Here is a 25700-nt window from a genome sequence, read left to right on the forward strand (position 1 = left end):
TAATGCATAAAACAAAGACATTGAAACTTAAGTTTACTAAGAAAGATGCAAAAAGAAAAAAAAAGCCGACAAAACACTCATAAGTAATAATTTTTAACGATAATTTGTCCTCTATTTTAGATCGAGACTTTTGGCATGTGTTTGAAGAGAACCTGTTCTTGTGGCAATCCAAAACAAAAGAATGAGAGGTCATTGTTTTTCATGTGATCAACTAAGAGGGCATGTATATTTTTTCGAAAAGTCTATTGCTTACTAGTGTTTTATTGGCTCATTTAGCATCCATATATTCTCAGGATCGTTGTGATTTCAATGTCTTTGTTTTATGCTTTATTGGTGAATGTGCGATCAATATAGACTTTTACGTGACGCTTACCATGCTAAGAATTCGCATATATTTGGGAATATAGTATACTTAAATATAGGTACAAACAAACGAAGTTAGCTTTTCTTTATAGAACGGACAAGGTAGCTATCTTTGATGACTTGTAGATGTATGAGAAAAAGTTAATCTGGCGTATGTGAGCCTAATTTATGTTTGCCGTGAAATGATGTGGGCTCCACGTGGAATCCAACTTTTTCATGATGCACCTGAGAAATTATGAAATCTAGAATTAATTATAATAGACAAGTACAATAGAGACTAATGAATGGAAAACCACACTATGACTAAATACGAAAAAAGTTTGATGAAAATTAGAGTACGGTTAATGTTTAGCAATTGAACAACAATCACTACTAATTGTCAAATAACATTTCATCCCAAAAAAAAAAAAAAAATAGACCCATGTAACAATTGGAAATTCTACTGGTGATGGAACAAAAAACATTCACATAGGGATGGAAGAGTAGGCATGAGAAAAGCTATGCAACAAAACCCAAATTGCGTCCTGCGAAGTCTTGGTCTTCCTGGATTTCATTAAAGTTTCCTTCCCATGAGGGACTGAACATGATTTTCCTGTTCATTAGTACGATGTGTGGAGAGTTATTATTCGTTGGCAATTCTTTAACTCGTTTACTGTTTCCAGAGTTAAGTAAACCAAGCTGCTTAAGAGATTGGTTGGTGTGCTTGACTGGTAATGTTTAGCCCAAAGCACGTGCTGTTGTTTCCCTTATTGAGCAGACAACATTAGCTGTCTTTCATGACATGTAGCTGTATAACAAAAAGTCTTGGTCCTTGCATGAGATATTTTGGGATAATCTCTAGACATTATGATTTATGACACAAGCACTTGTGAACGAAAAGTATTTTGTTTCGATTCCTCTAACCACTGATGTGCATCCTTCAAAGTCTTCGTATTTGTGTAATGTTTTTGGTACGTGAAAGTCTTGGTCTTCCTTGATTTTCTCTCTCTCCATTAGCTCTTTATTACTTGGCTTCACCATCGTTCCCGTGCTCAGCAGTGTTCTCCTCCTGCTCATCCGCATGCACTGTGGACTGCCGAACCCGCTGGTCTTTCCATGCTCAACAGTGTTCTCCTCCTGTTGTCCGAACCTAGCACTCGTGCTTGCCAGACATTTGTTGTTGATCTGATCCCGTTCCCTCGGTCTGCTCCAGGAAGTCTACCCGAAATAGGTGAGAGACATCTATCTACTTGCTCTCTCTTTTCCCTCAAACTGATGCAGCAAGCTTAATAACAAAATTTTTGGAGAAGTAGATGTCAAAAATTTGCTGTCCAGATTAAAGTTGCGGCTTGGTTGCATAATTCATGCTGATTTGTTGACCCTAATTTGGCCTAGTTGTTCTAATTGTTTGAGGCAAAATAAGCGCCGTACACAAATATTGTCTTGAGGTGTGTTTTGCCCTAATTTGGCTAGTTGTTTTAATGAGGTGATACATCTGTACGCATACTTGTTTGAGCCAAAACTTGAACCTCTATTTTATGATTTTTCATTACATATTAGGATATAATTGCATTCATATCAGTATCAGGACAGTTACAATAGAAAATTTGAAGTTTTCCTGGATAAGCATTGTCATGCACATCTAGGCCATTTGGAGTGCAGTATTATTAATTGTCATATTTGCATGTTTCCTCTCATATCTAGAAAAATCACAACACGATCAAAAATGACAAGCCTTGGTCTTAATAGTCTCGGTCATCTAGGACTTCATAGTTTTCTCTATGCAATAGCTCATTATCAGTTTGCTTCATTCTAACACTTGTTCTCTACAGCGACTTGATTCACCCATGGCCATTGTAGAGACCATTGTGGGTTCCATCTTGGGTTCCGTCTTGCAGGTCCTGTTCGAAAAATTGGCTTCTCTGGTATTGGAATATGCGCAAAGGAGGGCAGCACCTCCCTTCTCTGGAATCAGCACCGGGTTGCTCAATAAGTGGGAGAGGATGCTGGTCACAATCTATGCAGTGTTGGATGATGCAGAGGACAAGCAATTGAGCAGTAAAGGTCCAGTGAAGTTATGGCTGGATGATGTTAGGGACTTGGCCTATGACATGGAGGACTTGCTCGATGAGTTCGCAATCCAAGCTGCTGAGGTTAAGTCAGCGGCAAAACCCAGCACAAGCAAAAGTTGGGTGAATTGGAAGTTCTCTTGCTTTCCCCGAGATAAATCTTCCAGATCGAATCCGAACCCGCGCTCACTCATGCCCGAAACCAGGGTCCAAGAGATCAATGACAGGTTGGAAGAGATCGTCACTAGGAAAGCTCAGCTAAACTTGATAGAGAATGTTGTGGACAGATCTAACAACACCGAAAAAAGGCTCCCCAGCACTTCTCTGCCAGAGACTCAGTTTTTTGGCAGGGAGATGGAAGAAGCGGAGATGGTGGAACTATTGACCAGTGTAGCCCGAAATGGCAATACCTCTTTGTGCATAGTCCCCATATTCGGAATGGGCGGTGTTGGAAAGACAGCCTTGGCTCAAAGGCTGTATAATGACCCCAAAGTGCGAAGATGTTTCGAGAGAAGAGCATGGGTTTGTGTTTCAGATGTTTTTGATGTTCTAAACATAACAAAGACTATTTTGCAGTCGGTTACCAGGTTGTCCTACGAGGGCAAAAATCTTAATGATCTCCAAGTTAAGTTGAAGGACAGTCTATTAGAGAAAAAGTTTCTTGTGGTTTTAGACGATGTCTGGAATGAAGACTATGAAAATTGGACTGCCCTCTTGAAACCACTTGAAACGGGGGCTAAGGGAAGTAAGATCATAGTCACGACTCGCAACCTTACCGTTGTTTCCCTAACAAGATCCTCGCCGTATCATTTAAAGGAGTTGCCCCTTGATAATTGTACAAGTTTATTAGCCTTTCATGCTCTTGGAGCATCAAATTTTGAGGGGCACCCGGATCTTGAAATAGTAGGCAAGAAAATAGCTGAAAAATGTAAAGGCTTACCTTTGGCAGCAAAGATGTTGGGCGGTGCCCTATGTAACGAAAGGAATCCGGATAAATGGGAAGCGATATTAAATAACAGAATATGGGAGACGGGAAAAAATGATAAGATTCTCCCAGTTTTGAAATTAAGCTATGTCCATCTTCCTTCTTATTTAAAGAGATGCTTTGCTTATTGTGCGGTATTTCCCAAGGATTACGAAATGGAGAGGGATGAGCTAGTACTCTTATGGATAGCAGAAGGCTTTTTAGATGAACAAAAAACAAAGGAGGATATCTTGAGTCTGGGATTTGATCACTTCGATGAGTTAGTATCCAGATCATTTCTTCAACAATCAAGTGTCAATGCATCTAAGTTTTCAATGCATGACCTTTTGAATGATTTAGCAAAGTCAATTGCGGGTGGGACATGCTTTAGCTCGGGAGAGTCTCAGGTGACGGGTAATGAAGACGATGCATCTCTTGAGAAAGCCCGTCATGCATCCTTCATCACGTCGTGGTATGTCACATCACATTGCTTGAGAGCATATCATGAAATGAAGGTACTAAGGAGTTTAATTATGGTGCGTGTTGGATCTAGTGAGGGCACTTTCTCTATTTCCAACAAGGTGCTACATGACTTGCTAACAAAATTGAAGTACTTGAGGGTGTTCTCATTATGTCATTGTGACATAGTAGAGGTGACGAATTGTATTGGTGAATTAAAGCATCTTCGATATCTCAATTTCTCGTACACCAATATCGAAAGGCTACCTGAATCAATTGGCGGCTTGTGCAAATTACAAGCTTTGATCTTAAGAGGTTGTGAAAAGCTTTCTACATTGTCTCCAAGCATCACAAAATTGGTCGGTTTACGGTTTCTCGATATTCGAGATACAGGGAGTCTAAAAGAGATGCCCTTGGGTATGGATAATTTGAAGAATCTTATTATCTTGTCCAAGTTTGTGGTAGGAACAGAGAAAGGGTTACAATTGAAGGAGTTACAAAACTTGACACATCTTCAAGGAGAATTATCCATATCAGAATTGCAAAGGGTGGAAGAAGTTAGAGATGCTGTTGATGCTAATTTATCTGGTAAGCATGGCCTTAGCGACTTATTCTTGCATTGGGATGAAAATTTTGAAATTCTCCAAAATGCGAAGAGCGAATCACAGGTTATTCACTATCTGCGACCTCACACTAATCTCAAAAGTCTCACTATTTCGCACTATGTTGGTGAAATAATCCCATCATGGTTAGATGGACCATCCTATTCTAGGTTAGTGTCTTTGTGCTTGCGGGGCTGTCCTAATGTCACATCGTTGCTCTCCCTTGGACATCTACCCTCACTTAAGGAATTATCTCTCGAAGGTCTACATGCAATAAGGAAGATAGGCTTTGAATTTTACGGAGGTAAAAGGCCTTTCTCATCCTTAAAGATTTTGAAGTTTGAAGAGATGTTGGCATGGAAGGATTGGTCTCATTATGTCAAGGACCCAGAAGAAGAAGTCCCATTCTCCAGTCTTCAGCATCTCGTTGTTCGGAGCTGTCCTTCGTTGGTCGGGACATTGCCTTGTCGGCTTGACCGTCTCATAAAGCTTGAAATTCATTCATGCCCGCATTTGGATAACTCGACCAGTGTGGTTTGTCTTCCATCTCTCCGCGAGTTATATCTTGAGGATTGTAGCAAGGAGATCTTAAAGAGCTTGGTCAACCTAACTTCTTTGACTGCTCTCAAAATTGAAAATCTTACCGAGCTTGTTTGCTTCGATCCTGGGTTTATGAGGTGCTTGGTCAAGCTAAAGGAGCTTCATATAGGAGGGTGTGACAAGCTAAACTACTTGTGGCATGATGGAAATGAAACACGAAATCTCACTTGCCTTGAAAGAGTTATCATCGAAAGGTGTCCTCGGTTCACATCATTTGTGGTGGGGGAAGGAGAGATAGAGCTTTCGTGCAACCTCAAAAGGATGGAATTGAGGGATTGTGCGAGTTTAGAAAAGCTTCCAAGCAAGGTGCACACAATCAGAGATTTGCGGATTCGTAATTGTCCAAAAATAGTGAGAGTAACCATTCCTCCGGATGGCCCCAGAAGTAATAACCCGATGCCTCAGCTTGAATATCTTGGGATAAATGGATGTGATTCGCTGACATCATTTGCCTTTGCCGAGGGTACACTCGCTGCTCTGAAGACACTTTATATTAGGGAGTGCAAGGGAGTGGAGTCGCTGCTGGAAGAGGTCACTGCAGTGGCGGAATCGTTGGAATCTTTGACTATTGACCGGTGTGAGAATGCGGGAAGCCTACCACGGTGCCTTCATGCGCTCTCCCATCTCACCCGTTTGGCAGTGTACGACTTGGAGATAGAAGACTTCCCTCCCCTTCCCATCACTCTTTCGACTCTCACTCTCTATAATTGTGCGAAGATAATGTCTATTGCCAGCTGTAACATTGCCAGCTGTAAGGATCTCACCGAATTGACTATATGGGGTTGTCCAGCATTGGAGATAGAGGAGGACTTCCCTCCCCTTCCCGTCACCCTCTCACAATTCTGGCTTATTGAGTGTCCGAAGATAAAGTGTCTACCAAATCAGTGGCATCATCTTACCTCCCTCCGGTCAATATATATTTGTAATTGCCCAAATATCGAATGCTTCCCCAAAGGAGGTTTCCCTCCCAATTTGTGGAGCCTTGAAATTAGAGAGTGCGAGAATGTGAAGCAGGCAGTGAGAGAATGGGGCTTACCGCTCCTCACCTCCCTCCAGTCTCTGTCAATTGACTTTGGAAGGAGCATGGGTGGAGGGGAGGGAAACAATGTGTGCTTTCCTTCTTCCAAGGAGGAGGAGGATGCGTGGAGTCTTCTCTTTCCTACCTCTCTGACCTATCTTGGTTTATACGATATGAGGAAGGTGGAAAGACTATCAAGCGGTCTTCGCAACCATCTCCCCTCTCTCCAAGAGTTAAGGATTTACAATTGCCCAAAGTTGAGGTACTTGCCAGAGGATGGCCTCCCTCCCTCCCTCCAATCTCTGTACATATATGGATGCTCGAATCTGAAAGAAGGATGCTCAAAACTCACTGGCCACTATTGGCCCCTCATCCAACTCATCCCTTTGATCCGCATTGATGGGGTTCGGATATGATGAATTGATTCTTCCGAGTACAGTTCGTTGTCTAGGGTTCGGGTAAGTTCTTTTGGTTTTTAATGCATCGATTTCGGCTCTGCTTCCCCAATTCCATGCGTAATAAGAATTTATTTATTTATTTTCCCGTGGACAATTGTCGCATAGAATTTCCAGAAACCACCGACTGTGGGAGTGTGGTTGGGAGGCGGCCTCTCCCAATCTGCTGTCCCTTACGATTGGAGGGCGCGAGAACCTGAACCAGCCAGTGAGAGAATGGGGCTTACCATAAAATTGACATGCTTAATGCAAACTGATTTTCCTCATGGAGATTTTTCACATGAATTCCCGAAAACTAGCCGCTGACGGTGAAAGATTGACATCTGTCGGACGAAATGTTCACAGCCCTGCCTCTTTTTTCTATTGATCACTTTATCTTCTACTCTGCTTGATGCCCAAAAAGTTTGCTCTTTTTTTTCTCTTTTTTTTTGCAATTGAGCGACCCACCAAATAAATTGTGAATGAAAATTCACTACGCTTTGCATGAGAATCACCGAGAATCGTAGCATTCCGCAATTGTATTCGTCTGCATTTTTGGCGTTTGTTGTATGTTCTGTTCCCGGCATCTTTTTCTTGTGCCCTAGTTCATTCACCGTGGTTGTTTTGCAGATGCCAATTTGATCTGTGCTGGCAAATTCTCTTGGGAGGATCACGTGTGAACGCTACTGAGGTCAGACTATGGTAGTCAATTATATGTGTCGACTTTTTGCAATTTAACAAAATAAAAAAGAAGCGTTTAATTTAATTTGGTGCACTGATATGTTCTAAATTCTCTTCTAGGGAATATGATCTAAATAAGAATAATCTTTTCCAAAATCTAAAAAAAAAACATGATTAGTTATGTGGAAGGTGTGATGTGATTGTGAAAAAAGGGGATGCACTCTTTGTTGGTGGTGATCCTTCGTAGTATTAAGCAGTCGATCTGGGATAAAATTCAGGGGCAGGTCATGGCTTCAAGCTTTCGATACAACTCCTATTCTTGGCAGCATTGATATTCCATAAATCACCTTCTGGTTGGGTCTTGATCTCTGGTGGGTTAGGAACTGTTGCTTACGGCTTGCTAGAGATTTTTAGCCACCATTCTTCTGCTTGTTTGGTTGAGATCATAACGATATGCTGCCTGCCTCTGCATTTGCATTGTCAGCATTGACATCTGGGGCAAATCGGCTTAAGTACACTACAAGTGCCAAAACTTGTGTACGGCGCTCACTTGAGTGCTAAAACTTTCAAAACGATCACTTAAGTGCTAAAATTTTTTAAAAACGATCACTTGAGTGCCAAAACTTTCAAAACGATCACTCAAGTGCCAATTTTTTTTAAAAACGATCATTTAAGTGCCAATTTTTTTAAAAAACGATCACTTTAGTGTCAACTCTATCAAGCCACGTCAGCTCAAATATTAATAAAAAAAGCACGTGTCGGATTTCCGGTAAGCCACGTCAGCTGAAATTGAAGTTGGCACTAAAGTGATCGTTTTTTTAAAAAGTTGGCACTTAAATGAACGTTTTGAAAGTTTTGGCACTAAAGTGAGCGCCATACACAAGTTTTGGCACTTCTAGTGTTCTTTAGCCGGGGCAAATCTGTTCACTTCTTTGAAATATCAGTTGTTCACATCTACTAATACATGACGTCATTTTATCTGAAGACACCTTCCTATGTGGCATTCTTCCTGCGGGGAGTTTCGGAGCAGAAGCTTCGAGATCACTTGGCTTCCTTTAGTGTAACTGGAAATCTTGCACTTCAACCACTGTGTATCTTGTCTGGTACATCTCCTTCCTCTCCGCTACCGTCGCATATGTAAATTTTTTTGTTGAAGCAATTTTCTTATGACATTGTGAAGCAATTTTCTTGTGAATTGAGGTTCACTTTGTACTTTCTCCAAGGTTTTTTGGATGTTATTGCTTTGCACGTATAACATGGTGCTTTGACCAAATAAATAGGTGGTCACAAAAGCAGAGTTGCATTTACCAAGATAGCTTTCAAGAACCTCACATAGTTTTGCTTGATGAGCCATTCAATCATCTGGTAAGTGTTTCTCATTTTTCTCCATTTCATGACTTTGATTACTTTTTCAGTTAGATTGTTATTGTTCTTGCACTAATAGAACTTATAGGATTCTGGTCTTTACATTGAAAAAACGGTAGAACAAATCAGTAAAAACAGCTACTTGGAGCCTGTGCCATCTTTCATCTAGCTTATAATGGAACGGTACCAATATAATTGTTCCAACTGGTAAAATATTGGGAATAGAACGTTTATGCTAGCCTGATCCGTGTTTTCGTATTACAGTGATCTATAACACCAAGTAGTTCGGATATGTGTGCCCATAGGCAGTATTGGGTGATGCACATAATTAACGTGAAAATTTCTTTTTTTATAAATGTGAACTTTAAGTTCTGCTTTAATGACCAGTTACTACTAAAGTCTTATATTTGTTTTGTTTGTTTCTTGTCTAAGGATTGATAGAGTATGACTCCGCGTTTTTTAATATCCCAAGCTGCAGGATTTGGATGCAGTTGAGGCACTCCTTTTCAAAGGAGGAATTCTGATGGTGAGATTGATTTTTCTTCAATTTAACCGATGGTGGATCATCTTCACAGCTAATAGCCCTCTTTTGACCTTGATTTGCAGGTCAGTCACGATGAGCATCTAATTTCGGTGAGCGGAGAAGAGCTTTAGGTGGTTCCTCGAGGCAAGGTGGCGCCTTTCCGTGGGGGTTTTCCAGGATTTATAAGAAGATTAGTCCTTGTAGACTCAGATGAGATTAGTTCTGTCATCAGCAACGAGTGGTTCATCAGGGTCACATTACCTTACAAAGCAGAATTGAGGATTAACTACAGAGAGAAAGCGAAAAAGGACAAAGAGAGGGTGGCTGCTGATATACAGGACGTCCTCACAATTACAGCAGCCCTCATTATCATCTAAACTTGATTGGGGCTCGTGGAAGGAGTCAAGATTTTTCACGTCGGGTATGCAGTATTATTTGCCAAAAGCTTCAGAGGCAACTGAGGGTTTATTTTATGAGAAGTCAACTGTACCGAAACGTTTTCCCCATTGCGTTATTTGGCGCTGTTTAGGAGAATTATATTCGAAATATTTTCATCGTCAGCAAAAGCAAAAAGTTTCTACTTTCGACTCTTAAGCACAAAATTGCTTTTTAGTAACTGCGATATAGGCCTTGTATAGCCAAAAAGATAATACTATGATGATAATCTGTATAAATATCTGATGATGTCCTCAAACATGTTCAGGCCAATATTCAGAGTACGAAGCTTTCTTCCTTCCAATTACGACTACATGCAAGAATGGGTTGAAAACAGAGGTTTTGAGTATGCGAATATAACAGCTCTTTTCTGAATGTACCCTGCACATCAAAACCCATATACAAACTGATTGCCTGGTCCAAGAGAATGGATCCTCTTCCTAGTATGCAAAGCTACCCAATGGCCACAAACATTTGATTCTCTTGAATGAAATACGACTGAAAAGAAAAATGATATTTAGCTGCTTGAATCCCAACAAGAGCTTCTGAAAGTTGATGATAGTCTTGTATGCCATTGTTGCATCCATCTCCACTCCTGCTGCCTTGGGCCAGCTCTTTAGCCACTTCAATGGTCTTTCGAACAGCACATAATTCTGCCTCCCCTGTTTCATTTCTGGCCTCATCCATCACATCCCTGACATCCACATTGGTCACGTTCGGATCCAATGAATTGATCCGCATTTTCAGCGTTTGTCGTGTCCTCTCTTCCCAATATCTTTTTCTTGCGCCCTACCTCATTCACTCTGGTTGCTTTGCAGACAAGTTTGTCATCTGCATTGGCAAAATCTCTCTTGCAAGGATACGTCTAATTTTATTTTTTTTATGCCCTGGTATGTTCTAAATTTTTGTTCTTGCGGATATGATCTAGATAAGAATAATCTTTCCAAATTCTAAAAACATGATTGGTTATGTGTAATCTGTGATATGATGGTGAAGAAGGGGGGATGCATTTTTTTTCTTTTTTGTTATGGTTTTTTTAAGAATCGATAACCTTCCCTTTGCTGATGATGATCCTGGGCAGTATGAAGCAGTCGATCTTGGGATAAAATTCTGGAACAGCTCATGGCCGAAATTCCATAAATCACCTTCTGTCTTGGGTCTTGATCTCTGGTGGGTTGGCAACTGTTACTTCCAGCATGCTAGAAATTTTTAGCCAATGTAATGTACCTATGCTTGTTTCATTGTGATTGTAACTATATGCTGCCTGCCTCTATGTTTGTTTACTCCTCCGTGGAATACGATTCCGTTGTTTTACCCAAAAATACCTTCATATGTGGTATTCTTCCTTTAGGGTATTCTGGAGCAAAAGCTTCGAGCTCACTTGGGATCCTTTGGTGTGTAACTGGAAATCTTGCGCTTCAACCAACGTATATTTTGTTTGATACATCTCCTCCCTTTCTGCTACTGTCGAATATGTGAATTTTTTGTTGAAGCAATTTTCGTGTGACATCATGGAGCTCTATTAGAGGTCAATTAATTTGTAATATGAATTATGGTTCATTGTGTACTTTCTCCGGGGCTTTTCGAATGTTATTGCGCATCTAACATAGTGTTTTGAACATATAAATAGGTAGTCAGAAAAGCAGAGTTGCATTTGTCAAGATAACTTTCAAGAAACCTCACATAGTTTTGCTTGTTGAGCCATTTAATCATCTGGTAAGTTTTACTCATTTTTCTCCACCTTATGAATTTGATTACTTCTTCAATTAACTTGCCATTTTTCTTGTACTAATTGAACTTATAGGAATCTGGCCTTTACATCGAAAATACAGTAAAACTAATCAGTGGTCACAGCTGCAGGGAGCCTCTGTCACCGTACATCTAACTTATAACGGAACTGAAATATATCTAATTGTTCTAATTTGCAAAATACTGGGAATGGAACAGTTATTGCTAGCCATATCAATGTGTTTGTATTACAGTGCCTATAAGATTGAGTACTTAAGTGCTATAGGCAGTATTGGGCTTTGCCCAAAATTAATGTGGACCTTTCTTCCTTTCTCTCCCTTTTTTTTTTTTTTTTTTAAATGTGGACTTCAAATTCTGCTTTAATGACCAGAGACTACTAAATTGTTGTTGTCAAATTGTTAGTTTCTTATGTAAAGATAAATGAGTATGATTTTGCTTTAATGACCAGAGACCTTGAGTATGGATGCGGTTGAGGCGCTCATTCAAGGTCCGGTATTGTTCCAAGGAGGAATTATGAAGGTGAGATTTGTTTTTGTGCCAAAATACTATGATTTGACCAAGGATGGATCATTTTCACAGCTGATACCCCTCTTTCCACCTTGATTTTGCAGGTTAGTCACGATGAGCTTCTAATAGCTGGAAGCTTGGCCAAGCTCTGAGTGGTTTCTCGAGGCAAGGTGGCACATTTCCAAGGGAAATTTCCGGGATCATGAGAAGATACTTCAGTCCTCGTCGAATTAGGCAAGTTTAGTTCTTGTCATCGGCCAAGGGTGGTTCGACGGGGTCACATTACCTAACAAAACAGAAAATGCGGCTTCGCTACAGAGAGATGGCGAAAGAGGATGAAGAGAGGATGGCTGCTGATATACAGGACCAGACGTACCCACAGTTACGTCGGCCGTCTTTTGCCATTGATGAGTCTTAAGTTTTTGACATTTGAGTATGCATTATCATTTGCCAATAGTTTCAGGGGCAACTAAGGGTTCCTTGTTTGGCACTGTTTAGGTGAATTATAGGTGAAATTTTTCATGCTTAAAACAAAAAATTTGTACCACCGATGATTAGGGTTCTCCCATACCTGTGGATTAACATCATCATAGGAGTTATTCAGCGGGAAAAAAATGCTGTCGCGTGGCTATGTACATAATTTTTTTTTTGTTTGATCACTCTTGCAGTTGTTTATTAGATACTTTTTATTCAGGACTAATTGATCGTCTCTTCCCATATAGATGTATTACTTTTTTTGCTGCTCAAAATAGATAGCCCCTAATTTTAATTTGATTCGCCACTCGAAATTTATCTTATGTCATCGCGCCATTAAATTTCAGCATATGCATCAATTTGCGCAAAATCCTTTGGGATGGAGTCTTTATAGCTTAGAATGTTGTACGATACGATATTTGAATCACAAGAACGATAGAATTAGATCTGAACAAATTGTTTTCGCTTCTTATACTTCCTTGAAACAATTGGGTACTAAATTTTTAATTATTCTTGGGTAAGTAAAACTGGGCAAAACCCCAAAGTGCATAACTAATTCGGAGGACTAAAACATATATTCTTCTCACCACGTACCCCTTCAGACACTTTCTTTAATACTACCAATACTTTTTTAAAACATAACAATCTCGTTTCATACATGCGCATAGTGCGTGCCTCACCTATTGCGCATAATTATGAGCTATTGGGATTCTGTTAATTTAGAATTTATCTTTCGCCCCACTGAGGAGAATTTGACATCAATGAATGTAAGGATCTAAAAATGATTGGTATAATTTATTGGAGCGTTGAGGGATTTCCAAATCAAGAATTTGAGGTTATTTATTCATTATAATCTAATCACCAGGGATTTCCAAATCAAGTATTGGCCGTTTGCATTGACTTCACTGCAGAATATGATTCCGTCATGCATTTTGTTGCTTTACACGAAATCGGGATAAATGTATAGATACTTTAAATAGTAGAATATGGTATCTTCCGACGGGAGAAAATGATGAGGTTGTCCCAATTTTGAAATTGAGTTATGTCCGTCTTCCTTCTTACTTGAAGAGATGTTTTGCCTCTTGTGCGATATTTCCCAAAGATTACGAAATTGAGAGGGACGAGCTGGTGCTCTTATGGATAGCGGAGGGCTTTTTGGATGGACGAAACACAAACGATAATATCTTGAGATTGGGATGGGATTACTTTGGTGAGTTAATATCTAGATCATTTTTTCCACAACCAAATGTTGACACATCGAAGTAGATGTTTTCAATGAATGATCTTTTGAATGATCTAGCAAAGTCAATTGTGGGTGACACTTGCTTTAGCTTTTAGAGGAGTCTCAGTTGGTAGGTAATGAACCTGATGCATCATCTCTTAGAAAAGCTCGTTATGCATCATTCATCTTGTTGTCGTGTGTTACATCAAAATGCTTGTGAGCATATTAGGTAATGAAGGTATTAAGAAGTTTAATTCTATTGCATGTTGGATCTGGAGGGGGCCTGAGACAATTTCTAATTTCCTACAAGGTGCCACATGACTTGCCAACAGAATTGAAGTACTTAAGGGTGCTCTCAGTATGTCATTGTGACATCATAGTGTCGCGACCTAAAAATTTAGAAAATTTTCAGGCTATTGAATTATCAGGTTAATTATTTAACTAACCTAACTCGAACTCTCCCAAGTCCATACCAAATCGCAACTTAAGGTTCAATTGATTAACATGCAATGTATTTTAATTTTGGAGCCGCCACTAATCATTTATGGTAGGTCCATTAGAAACCTAAATAAAATAGTGGGAGAACTATTTTATTTCTACGAACCGGAGATTAAGAGTTCGGGGACTTGACTACGCCGGATTACTCTAACGCCCTTTCGGTACCATTTTATTTCATGAAAAATCATTTAAGAAGGCAACATTAATTGATTTTAACCTAAGTCACTAACAAAGGTTATCATGTGGGTGCACAATCAATTAATGAACATCCAGAAAGTCAATATAATCAAGGGAGCATGCGCCACACAAAATTATTTTTTTATTTTCGATTTTTATATGAATGCATGAAAGACTATACTATATATGATGCAATGTCGTGATGCAAATGCAAGACTACGTTAAATGACGTGCAAAAGATGACATGCAAATGAAAATTAACTCCGTGACGTATGAATTAATTAAAATTTTAAATATGCAATTTTAAACTAATGTAACAAGATATGCTTATAGTTTAACTAAATTGATTACGTGATGTTGGAATCAATTAAATTGACCTAAGCGTACAATTCTACATGGAATGCAAACGAACATGCAATCTATATGACATGGTATGAGGTGACATAGCAAAGATGAATGACGTGGCATGGATGACATGGCAAAGATGACGTAGCAAGGATGACATGGCACGGACGACGTGGCAAGGATAAATGATTTTTTTATATTTTCGGATGAATTAATTTCCTAAAATAGAACTATGCCAAAACAATTTTTATCTTGTATATTTTAGAGTTTACATTGACCTAAACCCTAATATATTGAAGATATATTATTTTAAACATAAGATTCTATTTAAACATGCAATTTATATCCTAAGATGCAATGTAACCTTAAAAAAAAAAAATAGATATGCAATGATCTACATGATGCTATGTAATTTTCAAATATGGAAAGTGAATGAATGCAAATCTTTTAGAATTTTCGAGATTAGATCACACGACGGATATATTCTAAAAAAATCAAACAATTCAAATCAAATTAGGAAAGTGAATATGCCAATCAATGTCAATCGAGAAAGTGGATATATCAATCAAGTTTCGAAATATTTTGCGAAATATTTGAGTCAATCTTTAATTCGTAATCCCACGATTAACTATTAGACTCAAATCCTTGCCTAATCGAGTATTCCATCAATAATCCTAAAGATAGACGTTCTCAATCGTATGACAAGTTGCGGATTAGGAAAGAAAATTTTCCTAATCTACCTGCATTTTGAAAAGATATCCACTTTGATGCAATGCGATCAAGATATGCAATATATCACAAAATAGGAAATTGAATATACCAAAGTTCAAGATAAGAAAAATTACTTTTGATTGCCCAAAGATTGCTTCGCTAATTTGATCTTCGCAAGTCTTGACGACCAAGCTAGGAGCTCCACGATTTTGGACTGGTTCAGCAAAGAGTTGTGCACCGGTTTGGAACCAAATCTGACGTGACTAACGATCAACAGTAGAAGCAAAACCAGCTCTGCTCGTGGGCTGTTTGTTGCCCTTTTTTTTTGGGGGTGTTGCAGCTAATTTGAAGTGAAGCAAACTTGGGTACCATAGAGTTTCCCCACACCGGTCGGCTAAGGAATTGAGCACGCCTAGAAGAGTTGTACATGCACCAATAAATCTCACCAAAATAATTCGAATTCAGCACTAACTTGCCTGGAAAATAAACACGAACAGCAGCTCCAACGTGGCAAAACAAAACAATAATTGCCCCCCAACAGCAAATAAAATTCCCTTGGACAGCAGCTAGAATCCTGAGGCAAACAGGGAGCTGTCGGGATCATGGAGTATTGGACAAGGATGACAACGGGACTGAACGGGTGGTCTTGATTCAGCAGCCCTCGAGAATGGACCACCGACTGCGTCGAACGTGAACGATTCAAAGGAGTCGCACCACCAATCTTGAAAACGCTCTCCTTCTTTCACCTTCTGTTCTCACGTGTATTATGAGCTAATTATCTCTGAAAATTCTCAATGTAATCCCCCTCCCCTCTTACTAGGACCTTGTATTTATAGAGAGAATTGGCCTAACTTGATGGGCAAGAATGCAATATTCGCATATCCTTGTGTTTCTTAAAAAAAATCTGAATATTTGGAAAATATCCCCTCTTGGAGTGCAATTATCGGCCGAAGAGATATGCAAATGTGCTAGCCGAATCGCACAATTTCTTTCCTAAAAAAAAATTCAGCTTCAAGGAATACATACGTGGGCTTGCCGAATTTTACGTGTGTATGGGCTTTTGTGCAATCTTGAGCTCGATTAATTAAAAGTCTGATTGGGCTGAATTTAAAAAAAAATCAAACACTTCCTCAAACTCGGAACACCCATTTCAAATGCCTTGGCCAAAAATGCCCTATTACTCCCGCCCGTCAAATTTAAGTTCAAATTTGGGCCGCCGATGGTCCAATGCAAGATGCAATGCATGAGTAAAAATTAAATATGCTAAAGATGATGAATTTTTTATTAGAACTAAAATTAGTTCTAGTTTTTTATCCATAAATGACTAAAAAAAATATTCAAAATTTAGGTGTCAACAGTTGCCCCTCTTTGAGTGGAGGCTCGCAAAGGTTTTGCTCAAAGACTAAAATTGAAACCTAAATTTTGCAAATGTATGTGAATGAATGATATTTTTTTTATTTTATTATTTTTTTTTTTGCGGGAGTTTTAATCCCATTTTTTAATGCAAAGGAAATGATGCATGATGTGCAAGACTATAAATAACATGCGCTAGAGCTTCTCTTTTTTCCATATTAGAGAAGCTCGCACATGGATCACATACGAGAATACCTGTTTTACTATATACCTCATAAGCTGACAATTCCCTTAATTTCCAAGCTTATAATGCGAGGATCTTAAGGTCTTGGGCCCATCTGTTATCAGAAACTTCTCCCCGATGCGAGGCGACGCGAGATCCGTAATGAAGAAATGTGCTTGAGTTATGGTTCAAGCTGCACCATCTTTTCTCTTGGGGCTGCCATCATTTTAGTGAGCCACCATGAGTTGGTAAAATGCTTCTCGCGACCTCCTCCGTTTTAGCGGGTCACGTATCAGCTGAAAATGTCTCTTGAGACCACCTCCGTTTTAGCGGGTCATCATGAGTCGGTAAAATTGTCTCTCGTGACTCCTCCGTTTTAACGAGCCACTACGAGTGATAAAATGTCTCTCGGGACCACCTCCGTTTTAATGGGTCACCGTGAGTCGGTAAAATGTCTCTTGCGACCTTCTCCGTTTTAGTAGGTCTCTTCGTATGAATGCAAGAGATGATGTGACGCCTGAAACTTGCCGATACGATTCACAAAAAGAGCGTGATACAAACCTTATTAGTATGCACACAAAATGAATATGTCACGCGTACCTTATCAGCATAAACATAACATAGGTATGTCGTACGGACCTTATCAGCACGAACATACATAGGGATTAAAATGACAACCAAGGTCAATTTGGAAAAGGTTTGAGAAAACTTACCTGGATTTTCTGAACAATGGTTAAGGAATGGCTAGGCCGACTGCATCATACCTATTCATTCACTTAAATAAAGCTGCAAATAATTGCGTTCATAACAAAAATGCAACAACCTAAGTCAAAACTTGTTCGCGTTACCAAGCTTCCATTGGAGAGTTTATTAGTGAGGAAATCTATTCGATCCTTTTGACAAATTTGATTAAGTTGAATGAGGAACCTTCAATCAGAAAGGACTTTTCACTCACTCTCATGAAAAGGCTTTTGAAACCCCGACCATTAACGTGGGCATGAGAAACACTCAAAGCTGTCATCATCACACTCGACAAGGGTCTAGGTATTCTTGTAATTAGTATGATCGGACCAATCCATGCGGTCTTTTGCAAGGACTGTAATTCGGGCTCGGTCAAAGGTTGATCAAAGGGGACTCACAAGAGTCATAAGGCTTAGAAGTGAAATGAGATCTTCATCAGCCGCATCGGGTTTACAAGTCGGGAACCCTGTAAAATGAGATAAAATGATCTTGCTTGCAGTTCTTCGAGTGACATTTATAAGTATTTGAAATCCTACATTAGCCCAAGTGCCCTAATCTGAAGAGACTTCGGTAAGGGTTGTAACGTAGGTTCGGGGTAGGCTTAGAAATGAAAGGCCTATTTATAACAAAAGAGGTGTATGAAGATGAGATCGGTGATCATCCATCCTTGTCGCTTTTAAGCGTGGATGTCGCTTCGAGCGAGCAATTTCTCTTGATCTGCTTCAAAAATGACTATCCATGAGGAACATATTGTGAGCCGGTCTAGTTAAGACCTCCTTCCATCCAAAGATTCCTTTTTTTTTTCTTACAGGAGTGGGCCCTTTTCTTTTGGGCTACACTTGTTTTTCCTTCCTTTTGGGTGCATAGAATTTTTGGATGCCCCAAATTTTTTGCATGGTGAGCTTTTGCTTTTCTTACTCCCTACTCCTGTTTTCTTTTTTTCCTTTTTTTTTCGAGAGTTTCTTCTCGGGAGGAAAAGAGGATCTCATTTGAATCTTCTACACATTTCGTGACGGAACTTTCAAACTTCATCTTGCTCCAAGGCACCTTGCTCCTCACCCGCTAGATACTTTAAGATTCTCATTTTCCTTTTTATCACAATAGTGATCATCGACTGGGTTATGAGAAATGAATCCGCCGCTCGAGTTGGTTTAAGCAAGGGATAAATGTATATGGTATAGAAAAGAAATGCTCTTCGTCATTTCTAGGGCACTTGAGCTAATACGGAACTCGTATGCAATAAATACACTTGAAGATTGATGCAAGTGAAAGCAAGAAAATTTTAACCATTCTTTGATTCGAGAATTGCCCCGGTGTGGGGTTGTTCCTGACAGGGGTAAGAAATGGAACTGCTGTTCAAAAGGGGTTTAGCAAAGGGCAACTTGTAGTGTTTGGATAGAGAAAATAAATGCCTCATATCATCTTGGTTGTCATACTTCTCGCGAGATAACCCTTTACCTTGTGAGCATGGAAATTCTCACTCAGCTCACTGGGGATTAGAAATGCGGGACGTGTATGGAAATGGCTTGCCTTTCGTCTTCCCGAGATTTTCTCATTCAGTATGATCATTTGGACCACAAAGATTGCTTGATTTAAATTATCTCCCAATGAAGATTTGCAATACATATCAAAATTTGATGAAATGAAATTCATGAAATTCAATTTGATTTAATTATTCACAATAAAAAAGGAGTGCAAATCAAGAAAATTCAAATGTGGAAGAAATCTCAAGGAATGGGGAGATAGAAATGCCCATGAGATCGATCAATCAAGGACTTGAGATGCTCTAGCTGTTCGGAGATGACAATATGTTTATCATGTGTTCCCGCAAAGAGGAAAGAGTGTCACATTGAGAATAACATAAGATAGAGAAAGAGGTACTTCCCTTCCCAAGTCGGAGTTTGCTGTCAATTTGCCCCATTTTCTATTAGAATGGATCATGTCCAATAATCGTGGGATTGCCATGAAGGGGGATTGGAAGTGCCCTGAATGTGCCTCAAGTTGGGAGTTCATGATAACCGCTTCTTCCGTTGATCTTGCGAGGAGGAAAATGAGACATTATTTTTTTAGGAATGATCAAACTTGGTGAGAGATACGTTCCTCTAAAGATTAGGATGCATGTCGGGACATGGTCCTATGATTAAGCTTCATTTGTCTAATGGCCCGATACACGGTTTGCTGCCTGCCCCTTGGAAATTCCTGAAACATCTAATAAATGAGTCAAATAGATAAACAGGGTTAAGCACACAACATTATTTTGAAAATTTTACAAAACATTTTGATTTTAGAAAACCTCGGGACGAGATATCTTGGAGAAGCCCAACCCTCAGTGCTTACCATAGATGACATATTTTTTATCGTTAGTTATCGTCATCGGGTTAGTTTGAGATACTTCGACAAGATTCAAAATATAATGAAAAACATCTGTAATTTTATTGATAACTCAACAAATTACACCTTATTGAATTCAAAATGCAAAAAACTCCTCGACGGTGAGGAATTTAACTCTGACAATCAACCTAGGAAATGAAAATGCAACCTAAACACCTAAAAAGCAAGAAATATCCCACGCAGGGGATTGCATAAAAATAAATAAGTTACTGATTCAGGTCTTTGCCTGCTTCCCCAAAAACAAGATTAATTACCCCCGTGATCGGGTAGCGGATTACTACGAACGTTTGGCTGTCCGGTCGACTGGAGTGCAAATGCCCCCGTGTCTAACAGATCTTGGATTCGATTTTTGAGCACCCCGCACTCATCGGTTGAATGACCGGGTTCTCCCCTATGATAGTCACACTTCTTAGATGGGTCATAGTTGCGAAAGGATGCATGATTGGGTCGTTGTGGTTCTCAAGTCAACAACCCCTTCTTTTGTAATACAGCAAAAACCCGTGACACTGTTCCAGGAAGAGGAGTATATTGCCGAGGCTTACGTTGATAAGTCCGCTGATTTTGTTGACCAGAGCTAGCTTGCTGTTGAGCGGCAAACTGTTTTCCAGGATTTCGAGCCGCAGCTTTTTGGGCATAGACCATGTTCACCTCAGCTGTCGGTTCTTTCTTTCCCGGAGGACACTTGCTTGCTGAACTAGTATCACCGAGCCATCCCTTCTTCATAGCAATCTCAATATCTTCACCCATTATAACGAGTTGACTGAAAGATTGGGCTGCGGTTCCTACCAATCGTGATCTCATAGCTTGGGGAAGAGTAGACACAAATAGCCTCATTAGCTCACGCTCGGGAGGCTCGGGCCTTAGTTGAGATGCGATATTCCTCCATCTAGTGGCATACCGCTTGAGATTCTCTCCCTTTTTCATCTCGACTTGCTCAAGGTCTTCCCCGGAAACAGTAATATCCAGGTTGAATCTGAAATGCTTAACAAAAGCATTGGCCGCCTCTTCCCAGTTCTCCATCTGGTTAATTTTAAAGTCAATGTACCATCTCATTGCTGCATCCTTAAGATTGGCTTGAAAAGTTTGGACCATGAAGAGGCCATTGGATATGTACTTATACATCAATGACTGGTACATCCGAATATGCTGGATTGGGTTGGAGGTACCCTCATACTTCTCAAAATCTGGCATTTTGAACTTTTCCGGCACTTGCACCTTAGCATAAATGGAGACATCAATGGGAGGCGGGTGGTGCGAGCCCTCTACCTCGCGAAGCCCTCGATCAAGCTTGGCCAATAGCTTTGCACTTTCATCATTTGATGGTTCAGCCATAGGAATCTGGGAAGTATTGATCATAGGGGGTGTGGTCACATTAGGTGCAATGGCATTAGTTCCAGTAATGATAAAATTCTCGAAGGGTAACGTCTCGTTGGCGTCCACTTCTACAGCTTTATCAGAACGAAGGCCTTGACGCATCGGCGGAACCATCTCCAATTGGGAACTTGAACTAGATTGTTGCTGCTGTTGGGCTTTGAACATGTCCATCAGCAAGGACATTTGTTCGGTTAGTCCTTTCATTTGTTCCTTCACCTTTTCTTCAACAAGCGCCGCAATTTCAGCTTTGTCGGCCATCTTCCTTGTCCTAGACCGTGTGCCGTAGGGTTCTCGTGGAGGATCCGTAACAACCTAAATCCCTAAAAATAGTAAACACATGAATAAGTACACTTGATGAGAATAGTAGGTCAATCCATGACATGTGCCTAGACTCTTTCCATTTGAGTGCAACGGGTGAGCAAGGTGAAAGTGTAAACAAGACACCAATGCTCCATTTCGGAAAACTATCAGTTTCGTCCAAAATTGCTGAAATCGAGATTGATTTGTCCTCATAAAAAATGCACCGATTCGAAAATTTTTAGGTGATAGATTAGAATTTTGGAAATGTTTTTCATGAAGACTTTGTGGGCCAATTCGAATGACAGAATTTTTTAAGGAAGACCAATAATATAAACAGTATCAAGAATACTCCAATGATCCATAAAAATATTGAATAAATCAACCTAGATCATGGATTGACCCAAAATAAGATAAGGAAGAAAAAAAAAAGATAGGTTCAAGAAATGATCACCTTTAGGGAGAAAATGCCAATCACAAAGACATGCATACGAGTCGTGAGTTAAACTTATTCTAACTATCCTAAAGGCTGGCAAAATGAAGTGAAAGACTTACGGCAAGGCGACAATCTCGCGCACATAATCAAGATTAATCGGGATCCCACGATATAACTAGGATTAGCCGGATCATTTCAACTTCGGCTTCTCGAGTTAAAAATTATAACCCCACTTTGGTAATCTTACCGAGCGTGGGTTCTAACTTTTGAAACTCATTTTTGAAGAGACAGTCGGGATCGAATTCGGACTAACTTTCAGCCGTGATCTCACGGAGAACGTTAGGATCCAATCTCGATACCGTCCTAAAACTAGTGGCCCAGGTCCGACTACGGGTTCTGTGTGGTGTAGTGCTAAAGCAATTAATCGTGCACAATAATTAAGAAGCAATCACCGCTTCAAAATGTGCATAATTAAACAAACAATCCCAAACACCAATCTGCAAAACAAAGGGTTAGCAAAACACTCCTCCCCTTATAACTCCCAATCTGCAAAATCATTTAACACTATGGTTAAAGACTTACCTGGAGTCCAATTGCCAAACAAAAATGCGATTTTCCATGAAATTATCGGCCTAAATCCACTAAGGTGCCTTTTAATTTTTTCGAAAATTAAAGTGATTGATTAATCAAAAAAAAATTTCGAGAAAATCAAGTTGTTCAAATCCCCAGCGGAGTCACCAAGCTGTCGCGACCTAAAAATTTAGAAAATTTTCAGGCTACTGGATTATCGGGTTAATTATTTAACTAACCTAACTCGAACTCTCCCAAGTCCATACCAAATCGCAACTTAAGGTTCAATTGATTAACATGCAATGTATTTTAATTTTGGAGCCGCCACTAATCATTTATAGTAGGTCGATTAGAAACCTAAATAAAATAGTGGGAGAACTATTTTATTTCTACGAACCGGAGATTAAGAGTTCGGGGACTTGATTACGCCAGATTACTCTAACGCCCTTTCGGTACCATTTTATTTCATGAAAAATCATTTAAGAAGGCAACATTAATTGATTTAAACCTAAGTCACTAACAAAGGTTATCATGCGGGTGCACAATCAATTAATGAACATCCAGAAAGTCAATATAATCAAGGGAGCATGCGCCACACAAAATTATTTTTTTATTTTCGATTTTTATATGAATGCATGAAAGACTATACTATATATGATGCAATGTCGTGATGCAAATGCAAGACTAAGTTAAATGACGTGCAAAAGATGACATGCAAATGAAAATTAACTCCGTGACGTATGAATTAATTAAAATTTTAAATATGCAATTTTAAACTAATGTAACAAGATATGCTTATAGTTTAATTAAATTGATTACGTGATGTTGGAATCAATTAAATTGACCTAAGCGTACAATTCTACATGGAATGCAAACAAACATGCAATCTATATGACATGGTATGAGGTGACATAGCAAAGATGAATGACGTGGCATGGATGACATGGCAAAGATGACGTAGCAAGGATGACATGGCACGGACGACGTGGCAAGGATAAATGATTTTTTTATATTTTCGGATGAATTAATTTCCTAAAATAGAACTATGCCAAAACAATTTTTATCTTGTATATTTTAGAGTTTACATTGACCTAAACCCTAATATATTGAAGATATATTATTTTAAACATAAGATTCTATTTAAACATGCAATTTATATCCTAAGATGCAATCTAACCTAAAAAAAAAAATAGATATGCAATGATCTACATGATGCTATGTAATTTTCAAATATGGAAAGTGAATGAATGCAAATCTTTTAGAATTTTCGAGATTAGATCACACGACGGATATATTCTAAAAAAATCAAACAATTCAAATCAAATTAGGAAAGTGAATATGCCAATCAATGTCAATCGAGAAAGTGGATATATCAATCAAGTTTCGAAATATTTTGCGAAATATTTGAGTCAATCTTTAATTCGTAATCCCACGATTAACGATTAGACCCAAATCCTTGCCTAATCAAGTATTCCATCAATAATCCTAAAGATGGACGTTCTCAATCGTGTGACAAGTTGCGGATTAGGAAAGAAAATTTTCCTAATCTACCTGCATTTTGAAAAGATATCCACTTTGATGCAATGCGATCAAGATATGCAATATATCACAAAATAGGAAATTGAATATACCAAAGTTCAAGATAAGAAAAATTACTTTTGATTGCCCAAAGATTGCTTCGCTAATTTGATCTTCGCAAGTCTTGACGACCAAGCTAGGAGCTCCACGATTTTGGACTGGTTCAGCAAAGAGTTGTGCACCGGTTTGGAACCAAATCTGACGTGACTAACGATCAACAGTAGAAGCAAAACCAGCTCTGTTCGTGGGCTGTTTGTTGCCCTTTTTTTTTTGGGGTGTTGCAGCTAATTTGAAGTGAAGCAAACTTGGGTACCATAGAGTTTCCCCACGCCGGTCGGCTAAGGAATTGAGCACGCCTAGAAGAGTTGTACATGCACCAATAAATCTCACCAAAATAATTCGAATTCAGCACTAACTTGCCTGGAAAATAAACACGAACAGCAGCTCCAACGTGGCAAAACAAAACAATAATTGCCCCCCAACAGCAAATAAAATTCCCTTGGACAGCAGCTAGAATCCTGAGGCAAACAGGGAGCCGTCGGGATCGTGGAGTATTGGACAAGGATGACAACGGGACTGAACGGGTGGTCTTGATTCAGCAGCCCTCGAGAATGGACCACCGACTGCGTCGAACGTGAACGATTCAAAGGAGTCGCACCACCAATCTTGAAAACGCTCTCCTTCTTTCACCTTCTGTTCTCACGTGTATTATGAGCTAATTATCTCTGAAAATTCTCAATGTAATCCCCCTCCCCTCTTACTAGGACCTTGTATTTATAGAGAGAATTGGCCTAACTTGATGGGCAAGAATGCAATATTCGCATATCCTTGTGTTTCTTAAAAAAAATCTGAATATTTGGAAAATATCCCCTCTTGGAGTGCAATTATCGGCCGAAGAGATATGCAAATGTGCTAGCCGAATCGCACAATTTCTTTCCTAAAAAAAAAATTCAGCTTCAAGGAATATATACGTGGGCTTGCCGAATTTTACGTGTGTATGGGCTTTTGTGCAATCTTGAGCTCGATTAATTAAAAGTCTGATTGGGCTGAATTTAAAAAAAAATCAAACACTTCCTCAAACTCGGAACACCCATTTCAAATGCCTTGGCCAAAAATGCCCTGTTACTCCTGCCCGTCAAATTTAAGTTCAAATTTGGGCCGCCGATGGTCCAATGCAAGATGCAATGCATGAGTAAAAATTAAATATGCTAAAGATGATGAATTTTTTATTAGAACTAAAATTAGTTCTAGTTTTTTATCCATAAATGACTAAAAAAAATATTCAAAATTTAGGTGTCAACACATAGTAATACCGAATTGTGTTGGTGATTTAAAACATCTTCGATACCTCAATTTCTCTTACACTGATATTGGAGAGCTGCCTAAGTCAATTTTCGGCTCGTGCGGATACAAGTTTTGATCTTAAGAGGCTTTCGAAAGCTTTCAAAGTTGCCTTCTGATATCACAAAATTGGTCAGCTTATAATTTCTTGACATTAGAGATACAAGGAGTCTAAACGAGATACCACTGGGTATCAATAGCTTGAACAATCTTATTATCTT

General features: G+C 39.3%; 1 protein-coding gene across 13 annotated transcripts in view; it reads left to right on the top strand.

The window, feature by feature from the left end:
• The first annotated feature begins 1391 nt into the window (after nt 1-1391).
• LOC115733080 (putative disease resistance RPP13-like protein 1) overlaps nt 1392-25700 on the top strand; it is a 491263-nt gene continuing 466954 nt past the window's right edge. For 2 of the 13 annotated variants that reach the window (XR_007198758.1, XM_048280903.1), the window contains exon 1: nt 2080-5322. Coding sequence is in view for 3 of the 13 variants with exons in the window: in XM_048280903.1 (XP_048136860.1) it covers nt 2190-5322 (3133 nt within the window). In the remaining 10 variants the exon portion in view is untranslated. Of the gene's footprint in view, nt 1574-2079; nt 5323-7449; nt 7541-8453; nt 8535-10843; nt 11021-11122; nt 11209-11689; nt 11761-11852; nt 12076-25700 lie in introns of those variants that run through there. The other 11 variants (XR_007198788.1, XR_007198776.1, XR_007198782.1 and 8 more) reach the window with 11 other exon arrangements.

This window comes from Rhodamnia argentea, chromosome 6, assembly GCF_020921035.1.
Source record: "Rhodamnia argentea isolate NSW1041297 chromosome 6, ASM2092103v1, whole genome shotgun sequence".
Classification (NCBI taxonomy): domain Eukaryota; kingdom Viridiplantae; phylum Streptophyta; class Magnoliopsida; order Myrtales; family Myrtaceae; genus Rhodamnia; species Rhodamnia argentea.